This window comes from Girardinichthys multiradiatus, chromosome 8, assembly GCF_021462225.1.
Source record: "Girardinichthys multiradiatus isolate DD_20200921_A chromosome 8, DD_fGirMul_XY1, whole genome shotgun sequence".
NCBI lineage: Eukaryota > Metazoa > Chordata > Actinopteri > Cyprinodontiformes > Goodeidae > Girardinichthys > Girardinichthys multiradiatus.
In genome coordinates, this window is record NC_061801.1 from 6549246 (window position 1) to 6574093 (window position 24848).

Genomic DNA, 24848 nt, shown 5'->3' on the forward strand with positions numbered 1-24848 from the left:
ACAATGAATCATTTAGGGGAAGTGGCTTTAGATCTAGAGCAGAGGTTTTTTAAATTGTGAGTCCCATGAAACTCATGTAACACCATGAGCTAAGTTAGTCATACTATCAATAGACACTCGATTTACTCCCTCTCAGTGTCTACTGCTGCTTTACTCCTCTGTCATTCCTAAATGTTTTATAAACTGCAACTGGTGTACTGAAGTTTGGATACGCTGATTGATACCATGGTGGCATCCCAGCACCAGCCCATGGTTGTTTTACACACAAGGCAGAATTAGATTATGGGCCCTCTTATATCTAAGCCCAAAGCCCACCACAATATCATCTATCTTTAACATTGTTTCTTATTGGATTTTATGATGCCTAATTGTTATTGAATTCTACATTTAACATAACTATTATCGCAATCCACTAGTCAGTGGTAATAAAATAATCCTGATCATATGATAGAGTGTGAGTGAGTCATGCTGTATTGTTTAATAGCTACTGGCTAAAAGTAAAAATTTTAAACGTATTAAAAATTTTTAAATATTCCTTTAGCTTCCAGAGACCTTGTTGTGCCTTTCTGAGCTTTATGTCCAACGTTGTTGAAATCCACCTTGTTCTGTCAGTAATTCTGATGACTTTGAGCTCTTCTGATAATTATTCCCGCTGCTGCACCATTTTGTTTATTGGTTTCTTCTTATTTAGCAAGAATGGACACACACCATGTGTGCAAATGTATTAAAAAACTACTTCATAAGTGAACTTTATTGTGGATAAAAATTAGACTGAAATACTGTACCACGTGTTTATTATATAAGGAACCTTAATCAGGGATGTTGTTAAAATAAAAGTCATGTATAAAATAAAAACTCTCTGCTTTAGGGTAAGATATGTTATTTTGAGGCCTTCCCACACTGAATGTTGGGATTTATTTAAGTGGTAGTCTATGAAGACAATATGAACTGTTAGAAGTCCAACTCCTATATCACTCTCCACTTGTTTGAAGATAAGGAAGTTAGTCCTAGCAGTAAGGTAACCACTAGTCAAAGTGGGGTCCTAATAAACTTTTAACCACCCCTGCTTTTATTCTCACTTAAAATACCAAAATATCACACACAGACACTCAGCCTTGCTGGGACAAGATAATCTTAAATGGACCCCCACCCAGGGCATTCTGTAACTAGTGGAAAATTAATAAATATCTACCACCTAAAGACATAATTAATCATCTCCCTTTTCTCATCCCTTCTTCTCCCTACTATCAGCTCCATGCTTCCTTAGAACAGGTTCAAAATTATATTTCATAAATCATAAAATTACCAAGTAATTGCTATCTGATACTTTAAATACAATTTAAAAGATACATATCATATTATATCAATATTATTTACAATATATTTCAAAGGGCTTAATTTATTACTAAATGAAATTATTAAATTGAGGAATCTGATCAGAATTTGAATCAAACACAGTAAAAATATACATTAAAATGTCATCTTTAAAAAAAAAAGTGCCTTCTGTGCTTAAAGCACATCATAAAATATTTTAAACTGTGTAGCTGAGTGAGTAAGTCTCCAGTCAGGTGGAGAGATGAAATAAATTCATGATGCTGCAACACATGACCATGAGGCAAAATATACATGAAGTAAGATTTAAATTAAAAAAAACATTTGTTTAAATGTATTTGAGATAAAGATAGATTAACTACTTTTCACATGCATAAATATACATTTTGGGACTTTTTAAATTGTTGAATTGTGGCACTTGTGGCTTTCCATATATAGTTTGCATGTCAGGCTTCTGCTCGAATGACATGTTTAGATTTGAGCTCCAGTTAGAGCCTTTCTTTAGCAGTTTAAACGGTATCTTTATTTTATTCAGAGCTGATCCCCTCCACCCACAGATCCGGTGTTCAGGTACAACGGTGAGGAAGTAGTAAGGGCAAGTTACGAAACGGCACAGCCATTAAAGTTTACCAGCCTTTACATGTGACCTATCAGTACTGTTGTAATTATAACTTCCACAAGCAAAGACACACCACACGTCTTTGACAGAAACTGCCCAGTTTGTTAGAGCAGAGGGGAGTCCATGGAGATGAGAGGTCCAGCTGTAGGCCCTAGTGATGTCTTGGTTGCGAACGAGACAGCTTTTAGAGACGGCTCTTTGAAGTGAAGGACAGGAGACGGCTCCTTATTGGGAGCTGGTTTTTTCCTGCTCTGCTCTCTCTCACACACTATTTTTTCTTCAAACCACATGTGATTGGTCAATAAGTGGGTCATATGTGTGGCAGAGGGGTGAAGGGGCAGCAATTATCACATTAACTATTTGGCAATGGGTGTTACCAGCACTGCAACACCATGAGCAAGGCTGCTGTTATTAATGGGGTCTGTTTAATCATGCTGTGTAGGATGGCATTCAATGTTAATATAGATAAGAATTGGTGATTGCACAACTTTTGAAGCACTGGATTCACTTTGGAATGAGACTCAAGACAAGACAGACTCCTGTCACCTGCAGAAAAACTAAAGAACGATTCTTCATAAAATGAAGAAGATTATACAGGTCCTTCTCAAAATATTAGCATATTGTGATAAAGTTCATTATTTTCCATAATGTCATGATGAAAATTTAACATTCATATATTTTAGATTCATTGCACACTAACTGAAATATTTCAGGTCTTTTATTGTCTTAATACGGATGATTTTGGCATACAGCTCATGAAAACCCAAAATTCCTATCTCACAAAATTAGCATATCATTAAAAAGGTCTCTAAACGAGCTATGAACCTAATCATCTGAATCAACGAGTTAACTCTAAACATCTGCAAAAGATTCCTGAGGCCTTTAAAACTCCCAGCCTGGTTCATCACTCAAAACCCCAATCATGGGTAAGACTGCCGACCTGACTGCTGTCCAGAAGGCCACTATTGACACCCTCAAGCAAGAAGGTAAGACACAGAAATAAATTTCTGAATGAAGAGGCTGTTCCCAGAGTGCTGTATCAAGGCACCTCAGTGGGAAGTCTGTGGGAAGGAAAAAGTGTGGCAGAAAATGCTGCACAACGAGAAGAGGTGACCGGACCCTGAGGAAGATTGTGGAGAAGGGCCGATTCCAGACCTTGGGGGACCTGCGGAAGCAGTGGACTGAGTCTGTAGTAGAAACATCCAGAGCCACCGTGCACAGGCGTGTGCAGGAAATGGGCTACAGGTGCCGCATTCCCCAGACCTGGGCTACAGAGAAGCAGCACTGGACTGTTGCTCAGTGGTCCAAAGTACTTTTTTTGGATGAAAGCAAATTCTGCATGTCATTCGGAAATCAAGGTGCCAGAGTCTGGAGGAAGACTGGGGAGAAGGAAATGCCAAAATGCCAGAAGTCCAGTGTCAAGTACCCACAGTCAGTGATGGTCTGGGGTGCCGTGTCAGCTGCTGGTGTTGGTCCACTGTGTTTTATCAAGGGCAGGGTCAATGCAGCTAGCTATCAGGAGATTTTGGAGCACTTCATGCTTCCATCTGCTGAAAAGCTTTATGGAGATGAAGATTTCATTTTTCAGCACGACCTGGCACCTGCTCACAGTGCCAAAACCACTGGTAAATGGTTTACTGACCATGGTATCACTGTGCTCAATTGGCCTGCCAACTCTCCTGACCTGAACCCCATAGAGAATCTGTGGGATATTGTGAAGAGAACGTTGAGAGACTCAAGACCCAACACTCTGGATGAGCTAAAGGCCGCTATCGAAGCATCCTGGGCCTCCATAAGACCTCAGCAGTGCCACAGGCTGATTGCCTCCATGCCACGCCGCATTGAAGCAGTCATTTCTGCAAAAGGATTCCCGACCAAGTATTGAGTGCATAACTGTACATGATTATTTGAAGGTTGACGTTTTTTGTATTAAAAAAAACATTTCTTTTATTGGTCGGATGAAATATGCTAATTTTGTGAGATAGGAATTTTGGGTTTTCATGAGCTGTATGCCAAAATCATCCATATTAAGACAATAAAAGACCTGAAATATTTCAGTTAGTGTGCAATGAATCTAAAATATATGAATGTTACATTTTCATCATGACATTATGGAAAATAATGAACTTTATCACAATATGCTAATATTTTGAGAAGGACCTGTAGAGAACCCTGAGCATCCACTTCATGAGACTGTTGTACAACAACAGGGTGTCTTCAGTCAGAGGCTTCTTCAGATCTGCTGTAAGACAGACCACTACAGGAGATCCTTCCTGTCCACAGCAATCAGCATCTACAACGGCTCTTTGAAGAAACCTGCATAATATGAGCTACAACAATTAATTTCCCTTTGGGATGAATAAAGCATTTCTGAATTGAATTGCATTAAATTGAGGGTTGCACAGTGGCACAGTTGGTAGCACTGTTGCCTTGCAGCAAGAAGGTCCTGGGTTCAATTCCCTGAATGGGGTCTTTCTGCATGGAGTTTGCATGTTCTCCCCATGCATACGTGGGTTCTCACCGGGTACTCCGGCTTCCTCCCACAGTCCAAAGACATGCCTGTTAGGTTAATTGGTAACTCTGAATTGCCTTTTGGTGTATGAGTGTGTCTGTGTTGCCCTGCGATGGACTGGCGAACTGTCCAGGGTGTACCCCGCCTCTCGCCCATAGACTGCTGGAGATAGGCACCAGCTCCCCTGTGACTCTGACTGACTGAACTGAATTGAATTGAATAGGAAAATTCAACTGCAGTAGCCACGTTCAAACCAAAGAGGGCATCACTAAGATGGTTTTAGGACAAATATTGCAGAAATAAACATGTTTGCATGAAAATGTAAAAATTTGCACATTAACAAAGATAGCCCGCTTAAGGCCGAATTTATACAGTTTATCTGCAAAAAGAAATTTTATTTCGGGTTTGTTCCACTTTAATTCAATCAACATAAATCTTCACTAGTAGGTCCCCTTGGACCCTTCTCCACCTTGGGTCAACTGATCCACTTACACCCACCACCACCCCACAAGGGGAGGGGGACGTGTATACAACAAATCAAGTGCACAAGAAAATGGACTGAAGTTTGCCACATGGAACACAGAGACCAGGACTTCTAGAATATAATGTTCTTTGAACATAGGGTCAGTGTAACCAAATATAGCAATTCAAAAAAAGAACCCTACTGAAGCATGGAGGTGGAAGTGTATTACTTTGGAGATGCTAGCTGCAACAAGACCTGGGCAACTCAATATCATAGAGTCCACAATGACTTATACTTGCTTGAAAAAGCTTGAAAACAGACCTGTACCCTGCAACAAGACAACCCAAAACATACCAATAAAGCCACCAAGGATGGGCTAAGATAAATAGATGTCAAAGCCAAGACTGATCTCTTTGAGATGCTATGGAATGACTACAAATGGGCTGTCCATGCAAAAACAATCCTCAGAATACCCCCAACTGAAAGTGAGTAGTAGGGCAAGCTTTCCTTAGACTGATGACAAAGATAATTGATTTTACAAGAAACATCTCACTGAAGTTATTTCAGCTAAAGAGGATAACACTAGCTACTTAAAGGTAAGTTGGTCTACCGTTTTTCTCAACTAGAAAATGTAGTTATGTTGATATTTTGTCTGATGTGTAAAACAAGATTATTTTTTTCTATTTAGCTATAATTCTAATAATTAGACATTGATATCTAAATGGTTCTTAATAATTATCTAGATATTTAGTTGGTGTTCTAATTTCCACCAATGACTGTAGCTGCCAATTCTCAGCACCACTGTATGGGCCAACAGTTCAAAACCCATTGAAGTCCATGCATTTTTAGTTGGTGGAGGCACAAAGGAAGACCTGTCCAAGCTCACTTCCAGTTCACGACTGTGGACAGGGGTACTAAGCAATATAAGATTTAATTACCTATCAATGTGTTTAAGGCTAGGGGTAGGGTGCCAATGTTACTGTTAGTTAGACATTAAGAAATGGGAACAAAGGATTTATGAACCAGTAAGGCTGAGATTGACTGTGAATGACACCTGCCACCGGAGGTGCACAACACACTTGAACTTGTGTTCAAGTTTTTCCTCCAAGAGACTTTTGTTTCTGCATGTTGTTCAGTTTAATAAGTGCAGCAAATGTCATAGCTCTTTGTGAAATAAATCAGGGATGCTAGGGCTTCTTTAGGGAGTGTTGTTAAAGAACTTTGAAAACCCCCTTTTCCACAACCTGTTTGTACATTTGAATGTCTACACAGTATATAGAAGATATTTTGCATCAGATTACTAATCTAAATCTCATCACAAATTTAGAACGGAAACATGTTTGTTGAAAGAACTGCTCCGGAACCCGCCTGACGGAGTAGAGTAGGATGGATAAAAAAGAATCTTAGGGTCCATATTGTGGAAAGGGTAAAATCTTCTGATCTAGAAAACATATTTAGTAATTTAGTAATTAAACAGCAGTTGTATGTCCTGCACTGCTTGATTCTAAAATCATCATTCGACATCCATATATGTTCATATGATAGTAGTGATTCAGCAGCTGTTCATGCCTCTAAGTTGCAGCTATATGTGTGGTGGTTTGGAAGTGTTGTCCCAGCCTGCCAGAGGAATATATCAGATCTCTGCAAGGGACGTGCAGTTTCAGCACACAGTACCTGTGGTCTAGTTCATTTTGATCAGACGTGACTGTTGAGTAAGGGTTCATCTCCTGTAAGGAAACACATATACGTAACACGAGCAGAGAGAAGGTGCACAAAACGACACGAAGCAAGCATACACAAGCATGTACAAAAGAACAAACACAAACACATGAAGACAAAGTTAGATGAATAGTACCAATAAAACCAATTTCCAGTATAATAGATTAACTGGCTTGGCAATGATTTCTTATTTTTAATCAAAAATATGAAAGCAGTAAATAAGAATCTCAATGTCGCTAAAACACAGCAAATCTAGTCTCAGCTATGTTTTATCAATAAGGTCAGTTACTATACAAGGTTGAGTACAGTTGTGTTAAAAAAACAGCAGTCCAACAAGACTAACCTAATCAGTCACTGTTTTTGGTAGAAATCATATCACCACATGGCAAATCATTTACTGGTAGGTGTAGTAGAGTCATAGAAAACCAACAGAACCAACATTAATTACATGCACGTGTCTGAGTCTGTGTAATTGAATAACTGATTGAAAGGGGCATGTTCAAAATAATAGCAATGTGAAGTTCAATTACTGTGAATAAACATGAGTCAATCAGGTGGCCCTTATTTAAGGATGACAACTGCACATGTTGTACATGCATTTCCCTCTGAAAACCTGGCAAAAATTGGTTGTTCCAGGCATTGTTCAGAATAGCGTACTTTCATTAAGATGGTGATTGGAGAGATGGAAAACATATAAAGATGTGCAGAACATGATTGACTGTAGGTCTGAAGTGATCTCCAGTGCTTCAAAAGGTAAAGCAAAACCAGAGAGACGTGAAAGAAAACGAAAGACTACTCTTCGAATGGCTCGAAGCATAACCACAATGGCAGACTCAGTCAATGACCAGCTCCAGGGTGATCAAAGAAGGTCTGAGTACTGTGACAATTAGAAGACGCCAGTGTAAAGCTAATCTATCGAAAAGAAGCGTCCGCAAAGTCCTAATGTTAAAAAAAGGCACATGCTCAAAAGGATACAATTTGCCTAAGAACACATGAACTGGCCTAAAGAGAAATGGAGAAACATTTTGTGTACTGATGAAAGTAAGATAATTCTTTTTGGGTCCAAGATCTGCAGACAGTTTGTCAGACAACCCCAAACACTGAAATGAAGCCCCAGTATACTACCCAGTAAGACAGTGAAGCATATTGGTTCAAGCATCATAATATGGAGATGTTTATCTTACTACGGTGCTGGGCTTATTTATTACATACAAGGGATCATGGATCAGTTTGCATATATTAAAATACTTAAATAGGTCATGTTGCCTTATGCTGAAGAGGAAATCCCCTTGAAATGGGTCTTTCATCAAGACATCAAGACCTGTTCCATTAACAAACAGCATCAAATATACAAATACATACATTTTAACAGATACTGACACAGGTAACAGCAAATACATACATTTTAACAGATACTGACACAGGTAACAGCAAATACATACATTTTAACAGATACTGACACAGGTAACAGATACAAAGTAAGGAAGAGGAAATGTTTGGTTTACTCACTCAGAGATTTGGTTTTTAATGCATGGGTTAACCAGGGTGAGGTCTGACTCTATTTGAGGCCCTATAGCCTCCATGTGAATCTTGGCTGGAGACGGACTATGGGACTGAGGGAAACAGGAAGCAGTTGGCATGCAGGAAAAACTTAAGTCTTCAAGGAGCATTGTACAGTTTTTCAACCTGGGCCCTATACTCATTTGTGCATGGATATAAAAACATTTGTACCTAAACAGGACAAAGCTGTATAGTAAAAAGAAAGTAAACACTCCATCAGTACTAATGCTTTCATGTTTAAATAATTAGATTTTTACCAGCTTCTAATATTATTTGAATCAAATTTTAAAGGGGTCATATCATACAAAATTAACTTTTTTAGCCTTAAGTCTGCAAGAGTGCAGAAAAGTTAAATATAGTCTCTCTAGGTGCTGCACAGATATCTTTATATTCTATTTGGGTCATAAGTCCGTTGAGTTTTCTCTATCCTCCATTATGTTTTTCCAACTGTTACATCACAGTATTTGCTGTGGAACAGCTAAATAAGGTCATGGACTTCCAGCTGACCAATTTCACATATCTGCCATGTTTATTTCTCGCTGCGATTTTGTAGTCCAAGCTCAAGTATGCCTGAATGCTGCAAGAGGATACGTTCGGTTTGTTTGTTGGGTGTATTCACCCACACAAGTCATTACACCGTCCCCCCATCAGAACCTTTTCGAAGTGCCTGGTTTAATTTCATATTTCATGGAAATCTACCCACATCAATGGGGTAATTCCCCTACTTCAAGGACTAGTGCCTTCAGCAACCTCCGCCAGGATCAAGAAGGATTTGCTGAAAGACTTTATCCGATTAAGGGATCAGTTCCTTTTGTCTATGGAAACGACGGACACAGCAAAGCGGTAAATAACACTAAAAGGATGACAAACTTTATTTTAGACATGAATTGAATGTGTATTTACATGGTGTCCTGGCCATTGTTCTGATAGCAGTAGCATCGGGCCTTCCGCTTACGTTAGTGCTGTGAGCTGCTTTTAGCTCCTTGAGTATAGAACCGAACTGCATGTTTTCAATATTATTATTATTATTATACAAAACAGTTTTGCATTGTTTTTGCCATTTTTGTCCTGTTTCTGCAGCGCTAGATAATTGTTATCAAACTACAAAAACGACCAAACAGGTTAAAGTGGAGCGCTCTTTGACCTGGAGGGGGCGGGGTGTGAAGTGCCTTAAGAGCATTTAAAGAGACGGCACCAAAACAAGTTGCTCTCAGACGCACCTCAGAACAGGAGTGGAAGAGGAGCATGTGGAGCTACAATAACAAGGAATTCAGACCAAAGCATTGCAGTTTCACTTTATATAGACCACAAGTGAATGATTTAAGTGTGAAAAGTAAGGATTTAAAAGCATGATATGTCCCCTTTAAGAGTACAAATCCACACACCACATATTGTACTATGCTGTTATTTATCATACATGAAACCGAAATGAAATGGGTTGTAAAAATTTAAGTATTGTCTAAAAACTCCCAAGACACATGCAAAATACAGAATACCTTGAAAATTAAGAGGAATGTACTTTCTTGTAAATGAGCAATAAAACATTGCTATGTCAACAGTACTATAGATGTACACTGGCATTTTTGTTTGGCTTATCTGTGATATTATGATGACCAAATAGGAGCTAACCCACAGAAACATATAGCTGAAGGCACAACGACAAATAACAACAGCCAGTTAAGGACCACCCTGAAATCACATAAGGTAATGACATCTGAATTACCTTTTTCTAGTGCAACCAGTGGCATCTACAGGTCCTTCTCAAAAAATTAGCATATTGTGATAAAGTTCATTATTTTCTATAATGTAATGATGAAAATTTAACATTCATATATTTTAGATTCATTGCACACTAACTGAAATATTTCAGGTCTTTTATTGTCTTAATACGGATGATTTTGGCATACAGCTCATGAAAACCCAAAATTCCTATCTCACAAAATTAGCATATTTCATCCGACCAATAAAAGAAAAGTGTTTTTAATACAAAAAACGTCAACCTTCAAATAATCATGTACAGTTATGCACTCAATACTTGGTCGGGAATCCTTTGGCAGAAATGACTGCTTCAATGCGGCGTGGCATGGAGGCAATCAGCCTGTGGCACTGCTGAGGTCTTATGGAGGCCCAGGATGCTTCGATAGCGGCCTTTAGCTCATCCAGAGTGTTGGGTCTTGAGTCTTTCAACGTTCTCTTCACAATATCCCACAGATTCTCTATGGGGTACAGGTCAGGAGAGTTGGCAGGCCAATTGAGCACAGTGATACCATGGTCAGTAAACCATTTACCAGTGGTTTTGGCACTGTGAGCAGGTACCAGGTCGTGCTGAAAAATGAAATCTTCATCTCCATAAAGCTTTTCAGCAGATGGAAGCATGAGATGCTCCAAAATCTCCTGATAGCTAGCTGCATTGACCCTGCCCTTGATAAAACACAGTGGACCAACACCAGCAGCTGACACAGCACCCCAGACCATCACTAACTGTGGGTACTTGACACTGGACTTCTGGCATTTTGGCATTTCCTTCTCCCCAGTCTTCCTCCAGACTCTGGCACCTTGATTTCCGAATGACATGCAGAATTTGCTTTCATCCGAAAAAAGTACTTTGGACCACTGGGCAACAGTCCAGTGCTGCTTCTCTGTAGCCCGGGTCTGGGGAATGCGGCACCTGTAGCCCATTTCCTGCACACGCCTGTGCACGGTGCCTCTGGATGTTTCTACTCCAGACTCAGTCCACTGCTTCCGCAGGTCCCCCAAGGTCTGGAATCGGCCCTTCTCCACAATCTTCCTCAGGGTCCGGTCACCTCTTCTCGTTGTGCAGCGTTTTCTACCACACTTTTTCCTCCCCACAGACTTCCCACTGAGGTGCCTTGATACAGCACTCTGGGAACAGCCTATTCGTTCAGAAATTTCTTTCTGTGTCTTACCCTCTTGCTTGAGGGTGTCAATAGTGGCCTTCTGGACAGCAGTCAGGTCGGCAGTCTTACCCATGATTGGGGATTTGAGTGATGAACCAGGCTGGGAGTTTTAAAGGCCTCAGGAATCTTTTGCAGGTGTTTAGAGTTAACTCGTTGATTCAGATGATTAGGTTCATAGCTCGTTTAGAGACCCTTTTAATGATATGCTAATTTTGTGAGATAGGAATTTTGGGTTTTCATGAGCTGTATGCCAAAATCATCCGTATTAAGACAATAAAAGACCTGAAATATTTCAGTTAGTGTGCAATGAATCTAAAATATATGAATGTTAAATTTTCATCATGACATTATGGAAAATAATGAACTTTATCACAATATGCTAATTTTTTGAGAAGGACCTGTATGTGTCTACATTTTTTGGTAGAGTTTTAAAAAAAAATAAAGCCCTCAAAACTCTGTTTTTAAAGATTTTTTTCTTTAACCAATAGCTCTTCATAGAGCTAGTGTCTTTTTGATCACAATGTTAACAGATGGCCATATATTTTTAACTTGTCTCTGGCAAATACAATACCTTGAACATGTGTTCATATCCCTTTAACTTCTTCATATTTTGTGACAATACAACCACAAACCTCAATGTATTTTATTGAGATTTTATGTTATATAAAGTATGATCTTTAAAATGTTTTACCAAAGAAATGAAAATTGTGTTGTGTATTTGTATACTCTGATACTGCTAAAGTAAATCCTATCCAACTAATCGCCTTCAGAATACATCTAACTAGAAAAAAAGAGTCCACCAGTGTGTAATTTAATCAAAATATAAATCCAATTGTTCACTGAAGGTCTCAGAGGTTTGTTAGAGAACATTAATAAACAAAGAGCATCATGAAGACCAAAGAACACAGCAGACAGATCAGAGAAAAAGGTTGTGGAGAAGTTTAAATCAAGGTTAGGTTATAAAACAATATCCCTATCTTTCAACATCTCACATAGCTCTGTTCAATCCAGCCTCTAAACATGAAAAGAGTATGGCCATCCTCCTATACCAAAAGGTGGGCAAAGAGAACATTAATCAGAGAAGCAACCAAGAGGCCCATGGTCATCTTGAAAGCTGCAGAGATCCACAGCTCAGATGGGAGTACTTATTGTAAGAGTTATTGTTGTGAGTTACAACAGGAAATGCGGTACGGACTTTTCTGGAACTTTCAAAATAAATTGCATTAACCTACTTCCGGCACAACTTAGGAATTGGGGGTAACAGCGAACTTTCGATGTTGCCACTGTCCACATAAACCCCCCACTTCCCCCACAAGTCTTTCTCTACCATCCGGACTCTGTGCGAGGCTGGCCGGTTAGACAGCGCGCTAATATCTCTTTGCTAGCAAACAGACATAAACTCTTCAAACTGGATCCAAGGGTGTCATAAGATCACGCGATCATATGCAAAGTTAAGTACGAGTGAATCATTGTTTGTGTACCCGGTGATTTCATTCATAAAGAGTGGAAATTAAAGTATAAGCATTGCTTTACTTTGTCTCTGAGGCCCGCAGAAGCAAACTGTGCTCCAGAGAATCCCCTGCAGAGATGCTGTCTCTACAAGCCGAGTCTGAGAGGACGGCAACAGGACCCACATCCCGTGGTAATGTGCTGTGTGGTCAGCGGACAGAACAAGCCATCTTCCAGCCACTGCTCCGGAGGTTAGCTGGAAGTTAACCGTTTTTTGACTCTGTACGTTTCTTCAAACTTCGTCGTCGCCCGGACAACTCCTCAACACGTTCATACGAGGTTTGGTGTTTGGGCAGAGTAATAGAGAAAGATTTGGATTGAAATGATCTAAACGTTTTTAATTTTATGAAGTTTGGTTTTGTTTGTGTGTTTTTAAAGTTAAGACAAACTTTATTTAAAGGGTGATTTTAAACAAAGAAGATGCATTTTAACACTTTTATTGATGGTATTTTAAAGGCGTGTGTTTGATTCTTGTGCTAAGCTATCAGCTTCCTTTGTTAGCTTTCAATGCTAACAAGCTAAGAACAGGTGCTTGTCTGCTATGGAATATTTAACAGAAAGGTTGTTAGTTTTCAAGCTAGTAAATAATAGTCCCTAAACATTATTTTACTAAATCTGATAACGAAGTAAACACCATTAAGCCCCATTTCTCCAAACAGATTAGGCTCTTTTCCAAAATATTCCCTTAATAATATTTCTTTAAATATTATTTTAATAAATAAAGGCAGCTAATGAGACCCCGTTGAGAATCAGTTATCCAGAAGGTTGGTTTTATTCAGCAGATCATTCTTTAAAACATTTGATTAAAATAATATTTTATCTGATCTTGCAATTGTGAATGGTTGTCTAAAGGTATGCTGATTATTGCCTAAGTTGGTTCCAAGACTAACTTAACTTCATTTCCAGATTCTTCAAGATAATCCTTGGACATAAACATTGCATGGTAATGTTTCATCACTCTTTTGGTCATAATCTCCAATCATCTTTAATCAACTTGTTTATATTGTACATAGCCTATTAGCCTTCGTTATTCTTTAATTCTGCTTGGTAGTTTAGTTGGATTGTTTTCGCATAGTAAAGAGTTTGTTGATTGAAATATGTTTGACTTTGAGTTGACTTATTTTTGTTAATAAATTCTTGTATTTTAAGAAATTGTGTGAATTCATTTCATATATGTGCAGAGTTTATGCTGTTCAATAATGTCAGAGCTCGTCTCACACCTTTCTGTTTTGTCCTAATACCATCGCCTTACTGGGTCGGTATTCACAGGACAATCCTTAACAGACCGAAATATTATTTGATAAAATATTAATATTAAATATTAAACTAGAAAATTTTGGAAGAAATTTAGACGGGGCCTGCCTCTTGGTGCGTGCTTCTGGGACCACAAAGTTTCTCTGGCCGTTATTTAAAAATCATTATTTATGCAATAATCACATTAAAAAATTACTAGTAACTCTGGAAGACTGAGGCTTTTATTTTGAAATTTTCAGTAAGCCTTATTTTAAATGGGCAACACTGGGTGAGCTCCAACATTAGTGTGAAGCCCAGTCCTGAAATGATCTATTGTTTAAAATGCAAAGGCTTTTATTTTGTACAGCCTGTTTTGTCTTATTTTGAAAGTCCAGCATTGTTGTCCCTTCAGGTCTGGGTTAGTTCCATTAGTTAAATAGAACCTGTTTGCTATTTCCAAATCATTTTCTATGCTCTTTTCAGCTCTCAAAATCCATCGTAAGTATGGGTGGTTGAGGCTTTTATTTTGAAAGTTTCAGTAGGCTTTTTTTTAAAAGGCCAACATGGTCCTGTTTCCAATACTGGGTGAGCTCCAAGAGTAGTGTGAAGCCCACTCCTGCAATCATCTATTGTTTAAAGGCTTTTATTTTGTAGATCATGTTTTGTCTTATTTTGAAAATCAAGCATGGTTGTCCTTTCAGGTCTCGGTTATTTGTATTAGTTATATAGAACATGCTTGCTATTCTAAAACTATTGTGTATGTTATTATAAGCTTTAAATAATCATTAGTAAGCATGGAGGGTTGATGAAAGAAATTGACCTTTAGGGTCAATCACTGTTGTCTGGGTGTTGGAACAGCAGTACATGCTGTTTAAGTTCCCCACACAACATGGCCGCCATGTACTTGCCTCCTATGAAGCTGGTCAAAGGGTTATGGGTCAAGTCAGGTTTAAGCCATAGAAATGACTGAAAATCACTGAAAGTCAATGCAAAGTCCTCAGAAAGATAGTAATCCATGCATGTGTGTGTGGGTGTATGTGTGTGTGTGTAGGAGTGTGTCTGTGTGTGGGTGTGTGGCCCAGTGTGAGACAGAGAGGCTGAAAGAAAGACAGAATCACATCCAGACATATACAGTAGGAGATACACAGAGCTATAAATAGAACAATGAGGAATGAATCAGCCAATCAGCAAAGAGCGTCAGTGTAACTTGACACCTGCTATTTCTCACTCACGCAGCACCTCACTCTGTGTCTCCCCTGGTCTAGGCATTATAACATGGAGGCGCATGCTCCTGAACGACTGGCCATAACTCGGAAACCGTAGGGGCGATTGATGTCATTCTTGGACCGTTTTTATCAGAACGGACAGGGGAACATTAATATTCATCCTTTATTAGTGAAAATATAATAATAAAGACACAACACTGGGTGAAACGAGAGGGAAAATGGAGAAAAAGGCAAAAATGCCTGAACATGCTCCTGAACAAAGTCTAATATCTCGGAATCCGTACATGGTATTTGAAATTTCTTTAAACTGTGGGCGATAGCTATCCCTCATCCCCAATCATGGAGATTTTCATAGCTCTATGTCATTCACAGTATAAAATATGATTATGGAAATAAATGGTGTCACTCATGGATTACAGGTCAAGCTCTCATTGAAAATACATGGGAGAAGGCCTACAGAATTCCTGTGAGTCTTTGCGATCGAGGGTGTTTTGACAGAAATCTATGAGACTTAGAACAATTTTGAAATTATTGTGTGAAAGCAGAGGCCCGTCCCTACAATCTGACCGAAAATTGTGACTGTAGAGCGAAATTTGTGCCGTGAGTGCCAGTTGAAACTCATTTTTCCTGAAAAAATCCCCTCTTTTTACACTCTAGTAACTGCCATCTCCACTGTTAAGAGTGTGATTTTCTCGCAAACTTTGTGTCGCTTGGAGTCTAATTTTAGAGAAACCGTAGCAGTTATCAACAAACCATTTTCATTTCTGAAGAGCCGGCGGATTTTCCTACAAACTGAAAGTCAAACTGTGTTTCTAGGTGAAAGTATGGCGATACAGTAGAGCCTCAAAAACAGTGAATTTTGAGGATTCCTTCGCCCCTGACTCCATTCATTCCTGTGGGGATTTTGGGGGGTGGTTTTTCGTTAATTACGTCGCCATGGTCACTCGAAACGCCAATAAAAGTAATAGCACACCTCACGGGACCAAGCCGGTCGTTTTGATGTATATATTGTGGGGGTGCACGCAGCGGTTCGGGCCGCATTAACGGAGACGGAAGAAAAAAAAATAAATAAAGAGTCCGTTTAGAGGTGCATAGTAATAGGAGCCTGCCATAGCAATGCATAGGAGAGCAGTGCATTGCATAGGTGCCTGCCATGCATTGCATGGAGGCAGTGCACTGCTCTCCTATGCATTGCTACGGCAGGCCCCAATAATATTCTCAGATTCATAATCACAACACAATTATATAAGACATTTGTGCTGCTAAAATAACAATAACATAAACTGAAGTTTATAGTTGTATTGTGACATAATAAAAATAAAAACATCAGGGAATATGGATACTTTTGCAAGCCATGCAGCACGTTGAGCTGGTGTTTGTTTTATCTCAGATCATCTGACCATGTTTTTTTTTCTCAAATACAAAGAAATACAGGACCCAGGGTACAAGTTAGACCTGTCACTGACTTTTCCTTTCAAAGAGAAAAGCAATATGTACTCCATGTTTGTGTTACTGTCAAAGAATATTAATTATTGTGATTTGTGTGTCAGAATGTTAATTTAAGTCACATACGTATGTAGCACCAAATAGTTGATTTTGCCAATCAAAAGGTATTTACTTGTGTTAATAAGATATTTAATCCATCTAAAAAGGTAAAAGTGTTTATCTATAAATCGTTTTTGCCCGTGTTTCATCTTCTCTTGTACCTTCACTCTTTTTGTACATAGACAAAAACAGCATAAGACAGACTTAGACCCAACAAGGCTATGAAACTCTAGTACTGAATGGAATACAGTTTGAGACTGTTGAGTAATCTCTTCAAATTCATTTCTGTACAAGTGATCAAGTTTATGAGCTGCATCAACAGTAACAAAATACAGAGTACCATGAGCCTCCTCTAAATTGAAGCAGAGACTAAATGGGCACGAATAAGCAAACTGTTTCTACGGTGCAGTAAAATAAGGAAGGAGGAGATAAATGCTTTAAGATTAGGATGGACAGACAAGACTGTAATAAGTGTTATACAGTGCCTTTTCAGCAACACTGTGGGAAAGAGAGGAGAAACATACAGTATTAGTCAGAAAAAACAAAACCAGATGCAACACACCGACAACAGATAGAGTGACGCACATGAAAATAGACTCCCAATTTCAAGAAAACAGACACATAATTTTGAACATTAGAGTAAGAGTGTGTTTATCAAAGAGGCATTGCCATAATGTCTGCTCACTGGCTTAGAACGGCACCATTTTCTCACCTCCTCGTCACTCTCTGGCTCAATAGTCTTTTTCTCTTTCTTTTTCTTCTTCTCATCCTCCTTCTTCTTCTTGTCTTTGTCTGGCAGGACGTCGTCCAGCCAGGCCAGGTCGTGTTGTGAAAACATCAGGTCCAGTAGCTTTCGTACAACCATCAGACCCAGAATCTACACATGGCAGAAAATGAACAAGATAATTAAGCCACAACATTAAACCTGTTGTCACACTTCTTCTCTTGCCAGGTCCGATGATTTATGTAAACACGTGTTGTAAGGTAGACGGCCTAAACTTGTATAGCACTCTATCAAGTCCAAGGACTCCAATCGCTTTATACTACAATCAGTCATTCACTCATTCATACACACATTCACACACTGACAGTGATAACGTACAATGTAGCCACAGCTGCTGTGGGGCAGTATGACATAAGTAGGGCTGCCATTCAACCGGCACCACCCTCTGACCACCATCAGCCCGGGAAGACAGGATAAGGGTCTTGAGACAGACGGAGCAGATTTGAACCGGCAACCCACCGGTTACAGGACAAACCCCTACCACGTGGTAGGGGTGGTAGGGGTTTGAGCCACCGTATAGCTGCGCTGGATGACTTGCAAGGTCAAAAAATATTTACTTGTCAACTATGTTGAACCTGCGCTGACAATGAGGGTTACTCATTATATTCAACAACACTATCATTTACTAGTTTAGTCCGGTGATCCATTGGTGTGTTAAAAAGCAAACTAACTGATGTAGTACTGGGGCCATTTGGCTAGTGCAGCTTCTGCTTTGAATAGTTAGATAAAAACTGTGTTATGCAAAAAAGTGTTACCAATGCGCATAATTATTTACCAAACTTATGCCTCCCAATAGATACGTCAGCTCATTAACCTTTCTTTGATGTTGGGGTCACCACTGACCCCTTTCAGTTTTTGAATACATAAAAGTACCACATATATTTTGCTTATCAATTTTTGGACTTTGTCAGGAACCTCTGTATTAACAAAATAAAGCCAAAACATCCAACTTCAATTTATTTTAACATACTCTGGTAAAAATTACAACTTTGTTATGCTGGGCTCTGTTTTGACCCTGTTACTATAAATGATACAAAAAAATAATTTTTGCCCAAACTGAAACAGTTTTACCTCACTAACACTGTTAGTCATCATCCCACTGAGAGCCAACTCTTCTCCCAAACCTGAATCCTACTTTAGGGCTTCTTTTTTCACCTGTAAACTAAAGAACATGCCCAGATTGTCAGAGATGCCCAGATCCTTCGATTCTCCGGGACATCCACGCCTCTCGAGCTGGGTCTTCCGGGCCGCCAGGTGGCGGCCGTTGAGGGGGAGGTGGTGTCAGAGTCTGGATTCTGTCTGTAGCTGCTACTAACTATTTTCAGCCACTAGGTGTCACCTGAGACCGTTCTCGGAGGGTAACAGGTGCGGTGGATTGAGATGATCACTTGGGGAGGAATAAAGAGGATGGATTGCCAGTACATCAGCACCGCAGAGACTCTAACAGTTGCTTTTACTGTGGAGAATTGGGTCACTTCATCTCCGACTGTCCCTCTCGGTAAAAAGAGAAGGTCCGCCGGTATTAATGGGGCGACCGACGGACCCTGATGCTTGCTCAAAACCCCCATGACTTGTCTTGCCTGCCACTATTTTTGCCCACTCCATTAGCTTATCTGCCCTCATCGACTCTGGGTGTGAGCTAAACCTCATAGATCAAGCCCTGGTAGATCTTAAGCACATTAAGACGGAGCTTTTGGCCACCCCTCACCGGGTTTTGGCGCTGGATGGCCAGTCGCTCCAGTTGATTACCTATAAAACCGAGCCTATCGAGCTAGTACTCTCAGGAAACCACCGTGAGCAAATTTCATTTTTTTGTTTTTATTTGTCTGAGAATGCCCTGGTGTTAGGATATTCCTGGTTGCAGGCTCACAATCCCCACCTAAATTGGGTCGAGTTTAGAGTGGAGGCCTGGTCCCCGCAGTGTTTGTCTGTCTGCCTGCAGTCTGCTGTTCTCCCTTCTAAGATCCCTGCCGAGGAGGTTGGGCGGGTTGAGCCCACAGACCTCCACATGGTTCCTCCTAACTATCACCACCTTAAATTAGTCTTTAGTAAGTCTCGTGCCTTGTCCCTTCCGGCCCACCGTCCGTATGACTGTTCCATAGATCTATTACCCGGGGCTCCATTACCATCCAGCCGGCTCTATAAAATCTCCGGTGATGGAGCAGTACATAGCTGACTCGTTAGCCGCCGGGATAATTCGCCCCTCTTCATCGCCCCTCTGGGCTGGGTTTTTCTTTGTCGGAAAAAAAGACGGCTCACTGCGACCGTGTATTGATTATCGGGAATTAAATGCCATAACCGTCAAGAACAAGTATCCACTTCCCCTCCTCTCCTCAGCGTTTGAACCGGTCCATGGTGCCACCATGTTCACTCCATCTTTGTGCCTTCTTTTCTTGGGTCTGTCCCCGGCCAAGAGAAATTATGACGTGGGTGACCGAGAGCTCCTCGCCCTCAAGCTGGCCCAGGAGGAGTGGCGGCACCGGCTGGAGGGCGCCGAGCATCCCGTGCTGGTATGGACAGATCATAAGAATTTATCTTATATTCAGTCTGCCAAGCGCCTCAATTGCCGCCAGTCCCGTTGGTCATTATTTTGTTCTCGTTTTAACTTGTCTATTTCTTTTAGGCCAGGCACAAAAAATGTCAAACCCGATGCCTTGTCACGTCAGTTCGCCCCAGATGACACTGAAAAGGAGGCAGCCCCTATCTTACCACCTAGTTGCAGGGTGGGGGCCATGACCTGGGAGATCGGAGACAAGTTGCGGCAGGCTCTCCTCTCTGACCCGGGGCCCAGTTCTGGACCTGCAAACCGCACCTATGTTCCCGCCGCAGTGCGCTCCCAGCTCATTAAATGGTTCCACTCTTCAAGGTTCTCCATTCACCCCGGCACCAGTCGCACCGTGTCGGCGGTGACGGTGACGGTTTTGGTGCCCTACCCTCCACCGGGACATTAAGGACCATGTTAATGCCCGCCCTGTATGCGCACGGGACAAACCCACACATTATCCGCCTGCTGGCCTGTTGCAGCCCTTGGAGGTGCTCCATCGACCCTGGTCTCACATAGGTCTGGATTTTGTAACCGGTTTGCCTACCACCCAGGGGATGATGACAATTCTTACCATAATCGACCGATACTCCAAGGCCTGTCATCTGGTGGCGCTTAGAAAACTTCCATCGGCTGTCCAGACTGCGAAACTCCTTGTCAAACATGTTTTTCACCTTCACAGCATCCCGTCCGTCATCTTCTCTGACCAGGGGCCCCAATTCACAGCCCGGGTGTGGCGAGAGATTTGCTCGGCATTGGGAGCCAAGGTCTCACTAACCTCGGGTTACCACCCACAGTCCAATGGCCAGGTCTAGCGGCTGAATCAAGAACTAGAGTCAGCTCTGAGGTGTGTCACGTCAACCAACCCGTCTGAGTGGAGTGTCCACTTACCTTGGATAGAGTACTCTCACAATTCTCATGTTTCCACCGCTACAGGGCTGTCACCTTTCCAAATAACCCTCGGATACCAGCCACGTTTGTTTCCCCTGGATGAAGAAGAAGCTGGCTCCACCTCAGTGCAAGGCCACATCCGACAGTGCCGCAAGATCTGGAACCAGACCATCAGAGCCCTTCAGAGAACTTCCACACTGAACAAGAAATACGCGGACAGACGTCCGGTGCCGGCTCCAGAGTACCGCCCGGCTCAGAAGGTCTGGCTGGCCGCCCGGGACATTCCCTTCAGGTCCCTTTCTAAGGAGTTATCTCCCCGCTTCATTGGTCCTTACCCAATAGAGTCTCTGGTTAGCCCCACATCCGTCCGTCTCAGCTTGCCTGCTAGTTTTTGTATTCATCCATTATTCCACGTTTCTCAGCTGAAACCTGTCCGTACCAGCACACTTTGCCCTCCTCCTGAGCCCCCTCCTTCCGCCCGGGACTTCCAAGGCCATCCTGCCTACACAATCCGCCGGATCGTGGCTGCCCATCGCCGTGGTCGGGGCTGGCAGTATTTGGTCGACTGGGCTGGCTGCGGTCCGGAGGATCGCTTGTGGGTTCCGAAGTCCTTCATTCTGGATCCTTCGCTTCTCCGGGACTTCCACTCCTCTCGAGATGGGTCTTCCGGGCCGCCAGGTGGCGGCCGTTGAGGGGGAGGTGGTGTCAGAGTCTGGATTCTGTTTGTAGCTGCTACTAACTATTTTCAGCCACTAGGTGTCGCCTGAGACGATTCTCGGAGGGTAACAGGTGCGGCGGATTGAGATGATCACTTGGGGAGGTATAAAAAGGATGGATTGCCAGTACATTGTCGCCTGTGTGTTTGCCTATGCGGTATTTCAACCTGGCCAGCATTATCGTGTCTGTTACAAGTTACCTGTCCTTGTGAAGTAACTCTTGTCTTTGTTTAGAGCTTTGATTCTGCCTCGCTTCCTCGAGAACTGGAGATCATACCCAACCAAACAAAGAAGAACCTGGACTACTTACCAGCTGGCAATCCGTCTGAGCCCCGCCGAGCCGAACCTGTCTGTCCTCCGACGGTCTTCCAGCCTCCAAAACCCTGGTGGCCTAGAATGCAGCTATCCGCAGGTCTGGACTCACCTCTCTCTCCCTGGTGGATCAGAACCCAGCTAGGTCCGTACTACAGTCTGTTAATTTCCAATTATCCTGCAAGACCATTTCTTACCACCCCTCTCTGTTGCAGTTTCCAGGCCCGAGCAGCGGCTGTCGTTTCCCACTCCAGTCGGTTAATAAACTTCCTATATGGTTCTCTGTTCTCTGGGTGCTTCTGTTTATGTGGGTCAGATCGGCCTTTAACATTATGACACAGATATGCTTGATATGAGAACAAAATTGAGTTCAGAGTTGGTCACTTGAATAATACCCATCTCCATGCAATAAGGAAAACTGAGACGTACACGGTAGGGCAGCTGCTGTAAATGTGATCAAAATGACCCCTGGGGTCACAACATAAACTGTGACAAGAAAAAGCGACATCAAGAAATGTTTTGATTTTTTCATGCCATTGTAACTTAAAAAGGTTATATTCACAGACAACCTAGAAGGACAAAAAGTCCATGGCGAAAAATGCATTGATTTTGATGAGGATTACTTGGATTCCTGTATTGGTATTCTTCTTCTTGCTGGAATGTACAGATCCAGCAATAGGGCCACAGAAAGCCTCTCAGACGCATTGTTTGGTAGAAATATTTTCATTTTCAGAGCAACAATGTCACATAAGACCTTTCAAATGATCTCAAGAACCCTCAGCTTCGACAACAGAGACACTCGAATCTAATCTAACAAGCTTGCTCCCATCCAGGATGTTTGGGTGAATTGGGTGAAACATCTCCTATTGATGTTCAACCCAGGGCCAGAGGTGACAAATGATGAACGTCTTGTCCATTTTAGTGGAAAATGCATAAAATGAATTTAATCAATGGATATGTTTTAATACTAATCAGTAACAGTCAGATAACATAATAACCAGTTATTTATTTATGAGAGTCTCTTGAGGTTCAATTAACTTTTTTTTATTGAAAATGCAGTGAAACATGAGAAAACAGTCAGGAAGTCCACTGAAAATATTACAACAAGGTTGTTGATGGAAAAGGAAGTCTAAAAAAGTCAAGAAGAGTTATAAAATAAGTTAGGCAATGAAAATGCATTTACAGTAATTTTTTTTGTTGATTTTGAGACTGGGGTCTAAACCAACCAAACACCATGTATAGTAACAGAAAGCTAACACTACAGACAGATTAACGTATCTAGTAAGATTAAAAGTCCAACTAGCACAAAGAAATTCTGAAAAAGCTTAGAAAATAGAGTCAGGTGTCTTAAAAATGCTGAAATGGCTTTCCATAGTTGGCTCAGGTTATAATGAAGTCAATAGGTAAATGGATTGCCATATTGCTGGTCCTTTAGCTGTCAAAATACACCAGGATATGTTTTGACATAAGAAGTGAATAGAGTTAGGTATGTATTGGCATCTGACTCCCCTGTTATAGATAAGTTGTTTCCATATTTGAATGTGTAATACCCTCTATTTTTAGTCATGCAACTTAACTAACTGAACTTAACTTAAAAACCAAAGCTGTCAATTGGACACAAAAGGCAGAGGAAAATAGACATAAAACAACTCACCATCACTGGGAAGATTATGGCTAGGAAGGTGGACTTGAGGATCCAGAGGACAGCCAGACAGACAATTTGAACAAGCGTGAAAAGATGGACGCGTCTCAAGGGGACGTGGCGCAGGAAGGAGAAGTCCGGCTGGTGTTTGGGGGGCATCAGGTACAGCTTGATCCGCTCCCAGAACTGGAACACAAAGATGGAGAACGTGTTGCTAAGAGATTGTATGTTTACATGTAGAATTATTAGCAGGCTACAGACTCGACAAGTCACATTTTTAGAATGAACATTTATGTCAAAACAAAACATTTCTACAGCTTTCAAGGTTAAATTACATTTTTTGTCTTGATGACCATGTTTTCTAAAAATGCTAGTTTGCCACATTTCGGCACTCGGAAGGTCTTACAAAGTAAGACAAAAGTAATTAATTAAACGCTGCTCTGGCATCTTAAAGAGATAGCTTCCATTTTTTGGGTTCTGTTGAGAGATAATTACTAGTCAGTATCTTACCTGAAGGACATAAACATTTTTAGAGGTACATTTTTTCAAATGTACCTCTAAAAAGGTTCAAGCTGAGAATTCTGTTCTAAGTACCATAAAGTAAAACGTTTAAATGTGACTAACTGTGTGTGCTCTCTTTCATACTCTAGACTTGAAAACTGGCTAAGAGTTCATCTGCTTAGCTGTCTTCTCTCCTAGACATAGCTACTGACTGAGCTTCTACTGTGACTAACCTTGTGTGCTGTCTTTCATCCTCTAGACTTGAAAACTGGCTCAGAGTTCATCTGCTTAGCTGTCTTTCTCTCCTAGATGAAGCCACTAAAGGAGGTATAACCATTACTTTATACTTTTCCTTCCCATAGAAAGTACTCCTGGATCAGTGCTTCTGTGTTCTTTTTCTGTCTCTGCTCTGTTCTCTCAAATCCCCAGTCGGTCGTGGCAGATGGCTGCTCACACTGAGCCTGGTTCTGGTTCTGCTGGAGGTTTTTTCCTGTTAAAAGGGAGTTTTCCTCTCCACTGTCCCTACATGCATGCTCAGTATGAGGGATTGCTGCAAAGTCAACGCCAGTGACTGTCCACTGTCTCTGCATGCTCATACAGGAGGAGGGAATGCTGCAAGTCACTGACTGGATGCAATCTGCTGGGTTTCCTTAGATAGAAAAACTTGTAACCAATTTCAATAATGAACTGACTCCACTGTCTGATAGTTAGGATTAATTGGAATGTATGTACCTGACTTGAAATCTGTATGATTCAATTGAATTGACTGGATAAAGTGCCTTGAAACAATATGAGTTGTGAATTGGTGGTATATAAATAAAAAT

General features: G+C 41.1%; 1 protein-coding gene across 1 annotated transcript in view; it reads right to left on the reverse strand.

Moving 5' to 3' along the window:
* The window catches only part of slc4a5b (solute carrier family 4 member 5b), an 84966-nt gene that overhangs the window by 1925 nt on the left and 58193 nt on the right, over positions 1-24848 (reverse strand). The window contains exons 24-26 of the mRNA XM_047372925.1: positions 23536-23709; positions 17349-17513; positions 6601-6653 (exon numbers count right to left, since the gene is read on the reverse strand). Of these exons, the coding sequence (XP_047228881.1) occupies positions 6601-6653; positions 17349-17513; positions 23536-23709 (392 nt within the window). The remainder of the gene's footprint in view (positions 1-6600; positions 6654-17348; positions 17514-23535; positions 23710-24848) is intronic.